Source organism: Vigna radiata, chromosome 2 (assembly GCF_000741045.1).
Source record: "Vigna radiata var. radiata cultivar VC1973A chromosome 2, Vradiata_ver6, whole genome shotgun sequence".
Taxonomy (NCBI): Eukaryota; Viridiplantae; Streptophyta; class Magnoliopsida; order Fabales; family Fabaceae; genus Vigna; species Vigna radiata.
Window position 1 is genome coordinate 21653907 of NC_028352.1, and position 13059 is coordinate 21666965.

General features: G+C 37.3%; 1 protein-coding gene across 1 annotated transcript; it reads left to right on the top strand.

The window, feature by feature from the left end:
• Nucleotides 1-522: 522 nt before the first annotated feature.
• On the top strand, nt 523-4186 carry LOC106776726. The gene is made up of 3 exons (XM_014664201.2): nt 523-2688; nt 2807-2995; nt 3482-4186. The coding sequence occupies exons 1-3, from the start codon at nt 632-634 to the stop codon at nt 3993-3995; spliced, it is 2760 nt and encodes a 919-aa protein (XP_014519687.1). The 5' UTR covers nt 523-631; the 3' UTR covers nt 3996-4186.
• Nucleotides 4187-13059: the final 8873 nt, after the last annotated feature.

A 13059-nucleotide genomic window follows, 5' to 3' on the forward strand; every position in this document is an offset into this window, starting at 1 on the left:
GTATTAAATTGTATTGTTATAATTATTTAAAAAAATTATAATGTCTTATTTTGGATACAATTGATATATTATAATATCAATTTAAATTTAGATAAATAATTAAAACAAAAATACTTCTTATATTACTCAAAATCAATAAATAAAACATAAAGCATAAACCTCAATAGTATAAACACCAATAAAAAGTCACAATTAAAATTACAAACATTTAACTTAATACATGCCATCCCTGTCTTTACACTCTTCTAGACAGTTAACTAACTATATTCAAACATATAAATTTAGATTTAGATATATGTCAAATAAATTTAATCAAACAAATAAAACTACAATCCTATAAATTATTTATAACATTTTCTGAAAATAATTTTATTCTAATAAGAGTAATAACTCCAGAAACAAATATAGTTCGTACAGACATGTCCTAATTCAAACTGAAGATTATGAAACTCATATATTAAAAAAAAAAAGTTGAACAAGTTGGACAAAATTGGTAAAAGAAAATACAAAAACACAGGAGTGAACAAAATACAAAATAAATGTATTATAGTTGTGTGAAAAACCTATTCCGAAGTGATGTTGCAGAAACTGAACCAGATCACTCGTGTTCTATCTCACTGACGCAGATCTAATGAAGCGCCTTTACTCCGACACCCACCGCATCGTACTCCTCATCGACGTTTTGAGCCTCGAAGATCCCCACCAGACAAGACGATTGATTTCGTTCCTAGAAACCCTAAATTCTTATCCTCCTCTTTCCTCTTCCCTTTTTGCTTTCAAACTCTTCTTCTCTTCCCTCTCCCCTCTTCTTTCATTCTCCAAGCTCCAACCTTTTTTCCCCAATCCTTCCCTCTCCTTTGACCTCCCTTCCTCTGCCCTTCCCCACCTCTCCCACACCCTCTCCTCCTTCCCTTCCACCCTCCACCACCCTCCCTCGGCCGCCAACGCCCACCACCTCGCTCAATCTCTCTCCCAACTCCTGCATGACCACTCCTGGGACCACCCTTCCCTCCAAGCCGTCCCTTCCAATTTGATTCTCTTTTTCTCCCCTTCTTTTGTTTCATTCACTTCTATTGCATCTTTCCTGAACACGGATGTCAATCTCCTTTCGGATTCTACCTCATTTTGTGATACAGTCTCTTCCTTCTTTGCCAATGTAGCTCGCTCATTCACTGTCAGGGGCATTCACTGTACTTGGATTACTGTTGACGGTGAAAATGTTGAGGCAAACTCCAGCGATGAGGCTAGGGAAGTGTCTTCTTTGCTTCGGACTGCGGTTCGGAGGCTTGGGTGGGGATTTTGCTCTCTTGATTCGCTTCTTCTTGGTTCGGCTCTTGTTCAGTTTGGCCTGGTTTATCCCATGGTTGGGGTTTCATTGAGATGTGTTTCTAGGGATGTTAGTGTTAGTGGGCAGTTGAGGCTTTCGATCTTGGATGTGAATGAGAGTCTCATTGAGTACAATTGCTGTGATCTTGAGTTTGTTGATGTGAAGGGTGTTTGGGATTTGCCAGGTGGAAGGGGTGACAAGAGGGAGATGTTTTGGAAGCTGTGCTCTAGTGGAGGTGTGAAATTGGAGGTTAAGGTTGTGCAGAGGTGTGATGCCTTTGTCGAAACAGATGACTGGCTGTCTGATTCGGTTCTGGTGCGAGAGGATTCCAGGGGAATGAAGAAGAAAGAGAAGGTGGGTTCGGAAAACTTATTTGTTGATAGGGTTCTTGAACTTGTTGCAACTGAGTTTGGTTGTGAGTGGCAACGAAAGCAGGTGCCAGTGTGGGAATTGCTGTTGAGTTTTCTGTATAAAGAAGATTGTTGGGCGTTGGTAGTTGTTTCCAATGGCAAGGGTGAGTCATGTACCGGTATTTTGAAACCTTTTACTGTGCTTGCTGGCATTTTGTCTGTGTTAGGGAATTCACATGGAGGTAGTGGTTTTGGTGAAGCAAATGTTGGACAATATGTTAAGATGTTGGATTATGATGTTTGCAAACCTGATTCCAAATTCAATGAGGAACTGTCAAGTTCTCGAGATAAGAAGAGTAAGAAATGGATAGATTTTAATGCAGTGCAGGACCTCACGTGGAGCTCATTTTGTAAGTCAGTGACTGAACAATTAGAGACTGATTTACTTGATGTTTATTGTGCCAAAGTAGGTAGCAAGTGTAAAAAGTTAAAATTTTTGAAATGCTGGATGAAACAGATGAAGAAATCTGGTTGTTCGGATCCAGCTTTGTTAGAAAAGCTCAAGCCAAAACCAATAGTAGCTGAACTGAGTGACAGTAAATTGAATGACTTGACTCAAAATGATGAACCACCAATGTCCTCATTTGCATCAGCTGAAATTAACTCGGAGCCCGAGGCTTTGAGAATACAGGAGGATGCAGAGTTAGACTTTAGGTCAGAAACATTTTTAAGTAATCTTGCTGACAGGATCAAATGCGGAATTGAATTAAAATTTGGAGACATGGGGGCTTTGGCAGAGGGATTGGTAAATTCTTGTATAAAGTGGCTACGTCAGAAGTTTGATAAAGAAACTGTTTCTCAGAGTCAGTCTCCTTTGAAAGATCATAACACTTGTGATGGAATGATTGCATCTGAGCTGATAAAACTTCTATTAAGGGAGCCCAAGGAGATGGCTGCTGAGCATAAAAGCCAGAAACATGAAGAAACAAATGTGATGCAATTTACTGCTCAGTATCCTTCAATTAAGTTTCCCTTTCTTTATCTGATGCAATTTTTTTATTGTTCTAATCAGCTGTAATTTTAGAAACATATGTTCCATGATTTTGGTTTTTTCCTTAGTGAACATTAGATATGAACTGCAGATTTTATTTCGAATGGAGATTTTGCGATCAAAGGTAGCAAATGAAGTTGAAGATTCCTGCAAACAGAAGTTTGTAAAACAAATATGCCTGCTTTTAGAGCTCATTCAGTGTCACGTGGGAGTATTCTTTGGTGATTGGACTCTTGAAAATTATGTGACAAAGATAATAAAAAACAGGTACAAGTTTATACACGAAAATGAGATGTTTTAGATTAATGTTGATCGATATTTCTTTTGAAAATAAAGTGCTTTTGCACAAGTTATGGTATTTTGTAGAGTTAATGGCTTCTATTTAGAATATGAACAATAACTCAATTTTATTTTTATTTTCTGCAAATGTGCTTATATGTAACTTTTTTATGCTTGCTTGCCAATATGCTTAGTGCCAGAGATGGAGTTGAAAATTTAACCAAACAAACAGAGATGGATTTGAAAATGGTTTCTCTAAAGTTTCTGTATGGAAATAATACTACCTTTTCTGAGTTTTTGCAAATGCCTTTCTTCTCATCCCCACCATATTTGTTCAAACTCCAAATCTGAACTAAGAAACATTTGTTATGAGTTTCTTTTCGTTTATCTTTTTTCATGGAAATAAATTAAATTCAAATTAAATGAAATATTGAAATATTGTTGGTTTATGAAAGTAAAATACCCAAAATGCAGGTATTCAGGCACTCTTGAAGATGTGGTTCAGAAAATATACTACGAAATGGACCTGCTGTTGTTTGCCGAGGAAGATGAAGAACCAGATAGTTTACTCAACAGTGAGGACAGCAACAAATCCTTTAATGGAAAAGCGTACAGAGATGTGGTATTTGAAAATGATGTCAGTGGAAGATTGCAAAGGATTGTAGATGACCATGATAAGAAACTAATCGAAGCTAAAGAGAAGAGAGAGAGAGCTCTCAGGTTTTCATCTTTTAAAAGTTCGATGCCTGTTTTACGAAGAGTGAGGGCGCCAACTCGGAAGAGCGTGAAACCCAAGACAGATCTTCAAAGGGTGCAAAAAAGGAAGGAACGAGAAAAGGCAAACTATGGCACTGTATGTGAGACCCCAATGACAGTAAATAAGCATTCAAACTCAAGGGCAAGGGGTTCTGATGATGACCGTGGTTGGGCTGATGGAAGGAAACCATGTGGCTCAGTTTCTAAGGCACTGTTCAAGGATGACCTTTGATGTGAGTAAACCAAGCTTTTTCCATAGAGAAACTGTATATGCTAATCGGCAGAACAGAATAGCGGTATCTTCTGCTTTAAACAACAAAGGATGGAATGTAAATGGCCGAAGTTGGGGTTAAATTTACCTTCTGTGTTCTTGTAACTAACAATCAACATATTCACATCATTACGATTTTCTTATTGTCAGAATAGGTCAATTCGTCTGTAAATCCCACCGATAAAAAAGGTTTTTTTTTTTATTATTGTATCTGTCTGTCACTAGGCGCCTTTGTTTAGCGATTAACCTCTGATCTGATTGTAAGAAATTCTACATATATATACATGAATGAGGTAAATGATAAATCAAACTCTTACGCCTCATTCGCTTGAACAGATTTCACTGTTGAGAGGGGAATGCGAGCGATGAAAAGAAATTTTTCCGTATTCGTTTGTGTTGAAATGCGACAATGGATTTGCGCTGATTCACGATATTTCACTGTTGAGAGCATCTCACCTGTTTAGAAAGGATTTGTGCAGATTTAAGTGTAAATGACAGACATGTCTTCTATTATTATTAAAATTTAAATACAATGATACGTTATTGGGTTCTTAAAATTTAAAATTTAAATATAATATTCAGCCGAAAGATGTATTTGGTTTCACCACACACCGTATCCGGATCCAATTTTCAGAAGGATTTGCGAAGGAGGTGTATTCGGTTACCGCCTTCGCGTATCCGGTTCCAACGTTTTTACGCGTCTTTATTCGGTTCTGCGTGGTTCGTCTCCGGTTCTACATATGGGATGTGTGTGTTGTTTCCGGTTGCAGTCGTCGCTTCCCCATACCTGCGTTCCTTGCTCCGGCGAAACAACTGGTTAACAATACCGTATTAACCTTCGTGCATGGGGTGAAGCGGTTATCACCTTCTTCGCCTCGCTGCCAACGATGTACGTCTCCCATGGAAGCAATGGTGGCTTGGGGTTGAGGGAAAGGCCGCAGAGGATGGAGGTGTGTTCTTAGGAGCAGCATTCGACGCAGACAGAGACGCAGGTGGAGAGCTTGGAAGCATTGACAAACGACCTGGATCTGGTTCCATAGCTCGAGTATTCGGTTCCATGTTTGTGTGACGAACCTGGAGGCAGTCGACGAACCTGGAGCATTGCAGGGAAGCTCCATTCCAGCATTGCAGGAATTGCAGAGAGCTGCCATTGTTCTTGAAGCAGTCCACGAAGCTGCAGAAGGAGACGTTGGAGAAGGAGACCAAGCTGGAGTGAAGGTGCGTGAAGGTGGTGGACATTTGGCAAGTTGTTGGTTCATTTGTGTGCTGTGTACGTAGCCTAGGCAAGGTGGTGGAGATTCATCAAGAACAATCTGTATGGTATTGTGTGAAATTTCGTTTGTTGATAGTCAAAGTAGTTTATGATGAGTTTGGCAGTGTAAGAAACCGTTCTGAACAAGGTCCCATACACTTGCAATTTTAGAAAATAACATATGTTGGTTGCTTGTGAAGCTGGTGGATATATAGAGCTGTACCATTGACTTAAGTGGCAACCTGGTTGTCCATTTTAACGTAAGATATTTTTTTATGGTTTGTGTGCATTGTTGAATCATTGTTTTTGATAATAATTTGATATAATAATTTGATAATAATTCTATTAAAATTGAGATTTCAAATTACCATTTACACAAAACGAGAAAGTTTGTAATTGGAGAATCTGTGAGTGACTTTTGATTATAATTTGGACTGAAAATTTTTGCTCATACTAGCTTCAAATCTTCATACATCTTCAAGAGGTAAGTCTTATACATTCATTGCTTTTAATAGATTAAGTTTTCGTGAATGATTGATGGTTATTTTTTATGTTCATGAGGTTGAATATATGAATGCAATGTATTATGTTTATTTAATATAACTATCATGATATATATTATATTACAAACAAATACTACATTTAAAAATAAATTCATTTTACTACACTATAATTTTTTTAATATTTAAAAATTAATTTTAATAATTATTAATCAATTTTCTCTTTTTATAAACATTTTTACATTTATATATAACATTAAAAAATAACATTTTATATTACTTTAATAATTAGGAGTATTTTGGTAATCTTTAATTTCTACCAATTAAATTAATTTTTTAAATCTATCACATCAATCAAATCTTACACTAATTTTCACAAACTTTACCCTCAAATCCACTCTCAGGTGTGTTTAGTTTGGGGTGATGGAAGGAGAGTGATTGGAGGAGAGTGATTGAGTGAATTTGAAAGGATTTAAGGGTGATTTTTTTTGTGTTTAGTTGAGTGGATTTGAAGGTAAATGAGAGTGAGTTTGGGAATGAATTTTGTGAGAATTAGTGTAGGATTTGATTGATGTGACAGTTTTAAAAAATTTGTTTAATTGGTAAAATTTGAAGATTACCAAAATGCCCCTAAGTATTAAAGTAATATAAAATGATTTTTGTGAATGTTATATTAATTGAAAAAATGTTTATTAATAGTTAAAAATTTAGAATAATTATTAAAAATAAATTTAAAAATTTAATTAAATTATACTTTAGTGAAATGATTTTTTTTTTTTAATCGTAGTACTTGTTTGTGATATAATTTAGTTTTAAGTTGTATGAATTTAAGTACTTGTTTGTGATATCATTAAACATAATTCATTCCTATATTCATATATTCATACATAAAAAATATACATTAATATATTCTTAAATTAACAAAAAAAATCATAAATATTTAAATAACAAATTATATAACATTTAAACATACGATAATTATAAACCAACAAATTGCCAAACATTTTTTGTGCTAGGGTGCATGTGGGATTGTACATTGATTATTGTTCTTTGGTCCTACTTTTGGTCTTTGCATATTTTAGTTTCCTGTTTGTGGTTTGTTGGTGATTTTAATTGTTGAAAATGTGATTTCGTGTTTTTTTTTGGGGAAGTTTGATAGCTAAGGCTTTGCTGGGCAGCAACATTGGGCTGAGCTTGGTGCTGAGGTTGTGCTGGATGTGATGACGCTTGAAACATGGCTTGCGAGTGTTTTGTTGCTAACTATTGCTATGCTTACCACTACATCAGGTAATTTATACCTTTTCATTGTCTATCAGATTCTTTGAAAGTCATTAGTTCATCAAGCTGACGGCAGAGTTACTGGTTCTCCTATGCTTGAATTTGCATTTGTTATTTATTAGCTAAAATTGATTAGATGTTTTCTGTATTGTTGGATTGAGATTGTGTTGTAATTTGATAGTCACGAGCAAGGATTTTACAGTAAAAAATATTGTTTTTCTTACATAAAAGGATGACCACCTGGAGCTCCGGCCCACGGTGGCAGCACCGTCCACCACCTGCAGCTTTGGCCCGTGTGGAAACAGCAGCGTCGTGCAGCTCTGGCTCGCATGGAAACAGCAGCGTCGTCCACCACCTGTAGCTCCGGCCCATGCTTGCAGCAAAGAAGAAGAAGAAGAAGAAGTGGTAGTATCCAGATACAAATGTGTGGTAACCGGATAACTTGCTAGCTTTGTGTGAAGAAGAAGGTGTATCCGGATACGAGTGTGTGGTAACTGGATACAACCTTGTTGCCTTCTTTGCTTCATGCTCGTGAATGAAATAAGACAATTATTTGAAATGAATAAGGGTATTTTAGAGAAAGCATCCTTGATCCCTTCGAACCCTCGCATATATGCGAGTGATGCTATAGTGTATGAATCTCGGTGTTACTTCCAAATCGTCGCTCGCTATTACCTTAAAGTGAACACAAATTAATTTTAATTCATCGCTTGCTCTTCACTCTGAACAGTAAATTATCTCGAAGTGAACACGCCCTCAATTACCCACAAATCCACTCAAAAAAACAACAAAAAAATTACCCTCAAATCCACTCAAATCCATTCAAATCATCTCCCCCAAATCATCTCTCCTAAATCTTCACAAAAGAACACAGCCTTAAGCTTTTTTTCTCATGTTTATTCTGAAGTTGACATGAGAGTGTGAGTTGATTCCTCTTTGTCTGGTGAAAATACTGTTTCTCACCGCCGTGTATATAAATAAGTGCATTGATTGCTTATCCTGACACGAGATTTCTGAATTCTTAATGCTTTTTAGCTTCGACTTGGGTAGATAATTTCTTCTCAGTGAATTTCTTGCTATGTGGGTGAAGCTTATTTTGTGCTATAATTATCTTTTTTTTTTTATTTGTTAGAAATACAGATTACATGTTTCTGTTATTATAGTCTGTTAGATTCAGACTCTTGCTGATGAAATCACATGTTACAACTTTTTCTTCTAAATGGAATTGGAATAAAAATTTGAAAGCTGGAGACCTTTACACCCCAACATGAGAAAATATTTTTATTTTCAGAGAAGTTGTAATCAGATAGCATTTATGTTCCTTTGATTGTGTCCTCTATTGACATTCTTTGACAACAAAAATATAAGCCTGTTTTCTATTCTTTGCTTATAGAGATTTGCTTTGCTTTTGGATATTGATCAACCAACAACAATATGTGCAATAAGTTAATAACTGGTTTGTGTAGATTGCATGTTTAGCCAAAAATTTGGTGATATTCCATTTTCAGTTTACTGCTTCATTGGTTTCGCTTCATGTTTGCAATTGCTGGCTTTGCTTCAGGTTATATTGAGGCTGAAAGAAGTCTGGTGTTCTTTCTACCTTATTTGAATATTCAATGCAATTGGGTTTCCTAATCATTTGCCCTGATTCCCTTCAGGTAATCATTTTGGCATAGATAGGTGAATTGTTTATTCGTTAGCTACTACTGAATGGGCATGATGGTGTATATGGTTTCTGGGATTTGCTTTTTGATGAGCCTGTCATTTTTGGTTTCAACTCTTTATCATAAGCCCATGTTGATAATGATTACAAGTATACTGTTAATTATAGTTGAAAATGGAAACTAAATTTTAGGGAATTCTTTTATAAATAAATCAATTATGTATATGTAAAACCAACTTAAGTGCATTTTGAAATTTACGGATCTAAATTAAACTAGTATAACACTCTCTGTTGTAAGTTAGAGAACTTCCTTCTAATTCTTTTTTTCACTGGACTAATTGTTTTTATTAAAAATTAAGGTAAAAGAAAAGTCTTCCATTAGATAAAGAGGAGTGAAATTAAATAAAATATAAAAAAATTTAAGATTTTTCACTATTCATCATCGTCAAATCTCTTTTACGTTTTAATTCATTATGTGTTTTGCAGATAAGGGCAGAAGAAAATCAATACTAAGTTTCTGTACTGATATATCAGTTTTCAGTTTCTGTTTTATCAGTTTTGTTTGTTTTATGTATTGTTTCAGTGACTGATTCTACATAAAAGTATATGTTTTACAGATTCAGTTCTCTCTGCCTCTCTTTTCTCTTTCTTCTCTCCCATTTCTTAGATGTTTTCTTGCATGAAGGTCTCACCATGAGAGTCTTTAAATCTTTTTCTACTATGAAACAGAATACCAAACCAACAATTACCATATTCAATACTTAGGGAGTGCTAATAAACAAACTATAGTAAGAATTGGAGTTACTTTTGTACGAAGGTGTCTTGTAGGAATTTGAGGGAAGAGTTGGAATCCTGTGTGTAAAAGTGGCTTGGTATAATCTCTGACCCTATAGTATACATTGTTGGATGTGATAAGGCTTTTCAAAATAACCATTAATAGAATTAGGTACTCTATGTTTATATAAATAAAATACTTTTTGCATGAGAAGAACGTTTCATCGGAAGGTAACAACAACAAAAGTAAAGGAAATGTCAGTTACAAGCATCTAAGAGAAAACTAGGCAACAAAACAACTTTCTTGAACTAAAAACTATTAAAGCATTGAAAATCATTCATCCAAGCTCATTGCCAAACTTTTACATTATGATTATGGCCAAGTGAATCCGTACAAGCTTTTTCTATTAAATAGACTACCATTATTAGTCTCCAAATCAAGGGTTAAAGTTTGGAGCATTGCATAGTCTAAAAAGCTTCACTAGTGCATAATCGGCTTATAATGTCACCCATTACACGTCAGTTAGAGGGGCCAGCGACGTAAATTATTGACCGGTGGCAATTGCGTAAATAAGTGAAGCCTATAGACGTCTGTTAGGGAGGCGGTCGACGTCAATAATACTATAGACGTCGGTGCCCCTGAAATTAACGTCTATATGTCGACAGGTAAGTGAAAAGTCATTTCTTTTTATCATATAGACATTGGTGCCCCTCATTCCCGACGTCTATAGTCTGACGGGTAGGTGAAAAGTTAATTTTTTTCTGCCATTTAGACGTCAGTGCCCCTCTTAACCGACGTCTATAGTTTGACTGGGTATGTGAAAAGTCATTTGTTTCTGCCAATTAAACGTCGGTGTCCCCCCGACCCGACGTCTATAGTCTGACAGGTAGGTGAAAATTTAATTTTTTCCGCCATGTAGACGTCAGTTGGCGGGAACAGACGTCTATATGTGATTATACACGTCAGGGCCCTGCCTAACCGACGTCTATAGTCTGACCAGGTATGTGAAAAGTCATTCCTTTTCGCCAACTAGACATCTCGTCCCGCCAAGCCAACATTTATATATAACACAAATATTAATTTTTAGGTTTAAATACCTTTTTAGTCCCCAAGTTGGAATCAGAATTTTCGTTTTGTCCTCGGTTTCAAAAATGAAACCCTTTGATCCCCATGTTTTCAATTTTGAGTACAATCGATCCCTTCCGTTAAGTAGATGTTAACGGTGTTAAATGTTAGCTTATGTGGCAATAGGAGTTATCCAACATGGAAAAAACAAATTTTTTAACAATGACATATGTGAAAATATCATAGGCTTAAAAGAAAAGAAAAAAAGAAAAGGAAAAAAGGGTTTGCCCTAAATTCATCTCTGAAACCCCAAGGCAATCACTTCCGCCACTCTGCACCCACTGCCGCCACAACCTTCGATCAACCACTCCTGCACCCACTGCCGCCACAACCTCCGATCAAAAGGTCGTTGTGAGTGGGTTGTCCACGGCTTCGCCGGCGCATTCGTCGGAAGAGCCACCGCCCTTCACGCGGGACTGCCATCTCGTCCTTTCTTCTTCGCGGAACCAGCCCCAACTTTGAGATCCTACCGTTCTCGCCGCCTTCACCGCTCGTCCTTTCTATTGTTTGATATTTCTTCTACTGGGATTGGGAACGATGAGTGTGTTGTGTGCATATGAGTGTGAGTGTTCTTTTTGATGATACAATGTGAAGGTTTGGATATGGTAGTGAAAGAGGGGGGTTATGGGGCTACGACGGCATGAGGATTTCCGGTGGAGGAGATGACGCAATGGGGGTTCTGTTTTTGAATCTGTTTCAAGCTCTGTTTCAGGCGCTTGTTCAGGCTCTGACTCAGCGATTCCAGCACCGAGTTCCAATCGCGAACCACCAAATCCTTCCTGATTCCTGAACCCTCTCGACAAAACCCTCCCGCAACCATTCATCTTCTTTGAACTCCGAATTTATGTCAAATCCGATTGGTGGTCTCACAAGCCTGATGGGCGTTATATGTGAAGCAGATGGTAAACACGAAGCAGCCCTGGAGCATCTTGTGTTGGCCAGCATGGCAATGGTAGCAAATGGCCAAGAAGTGGAAGTGGCATTTGTTGACTGCAACATTGGAGACACGTACTTATCATTGGCTCGATATGATGAGGCCATCTTTGCATATCAGAGAGCATTGAAAGTGTTCAAGATCCACAAAGGTGAGAACCATCCTACTGTGGGGTCGGTTTTTGTACGTCTGGCTGACTTATATAGCAGAACATGGAAGATTAGGGAGTCAAAATTATACTGTGAGTAGGCACTTAAAATCTATGAGAATCCCATGCTTGGGGTCCCTCCAGAGGAGACTGCTAACAGTTTTATGAATGTATCAGCCATCTACGAGTCGATGAATGCCCTAGAAGAGGCACTTAAATTACTTCACAAGGCACTAACCATACTTAATGATGTCTCTGGTCAGATAAACACCATAGCAGGAATCGAAGCTCAGATGGGGGTCATGTACTTTGTGTTGAAGAACTACACTGAATCTTATAAAAGAAGTGCAGGGCTCCTAATCAACGCCGACATCTTCTTTGGCTGGACCGCAGGGCCAATGCAAGGAAAGGGATGATGTGCCCTTGGGCCATGAACGGAAACAACACCACCTCTTCTTTTCTTCTGCCATTTTCTTTCTTTCTCACTGTTCTTTCTTCCATGTTGGATAACTCCTATTGCCACATAAGCTAACATTTAACGCCGTTAACATCTATTTAACGAAAGGGACCGATTGTACTCAAAATTGAAAACATGGGGATCAAAGGGCTTCATTTTTGAAACCGAGGACAAAACGAAAATTCTGATCCCAACTTGGGGACTAAAAAGGTATTTAATCCTAATTTTTAAATCGAATGAACGTCACATTAGTGAGGCGCCCAACGTATATGCGATTATAAACATTGGGTTTGTGGGCAACTGACGTCTAGATTCTTGTTAAATTATTGATGCAAGCCAGTAGTTTGCGAACTAGCAATTTGATCATCTTCCTTCACCTTTTGTCTCGGCTGCATTGCATTTCCAGGTGCGTTTGATCTCCCGTGAACCACTAAAATTGTTTTTACTCCGACTAAAGTAATTTTTGATGTATTATCTTTCATTTGAACCGATTAAAATAAATTTTCGTTGTGTTTTGGTGTGGTTTTTCTTATGTCTTTAGGTAGCGTAGTACACCTTCTCCCTTTGCTAGTTTCCTCGTAAGAAAAACTTGTGTTTTTTAAATCTCTTATTGCATTCCAACCTAAAGTCGAACCTGGGTCCTTTCATAGTGTCATTTCCACCACCAATGAAAAAGAATACTGTGTATTCTCACCGTATTCTTTTTCATTGGCGGTCGGAATGGACCTAGGCAACGATCCAAGTTCGTCTTTGGGTTGAAATGCCATAAGAGATGCAAAAGACGCAATTTTTTCCTACGAGAAAACTAGCAAAGGAAGGAGGTGCAATTACGCTACCCATAATTACATGTTTTACACGGGGTCAGGGTCGGGGGTCCGGGGGTCGGGGGATAC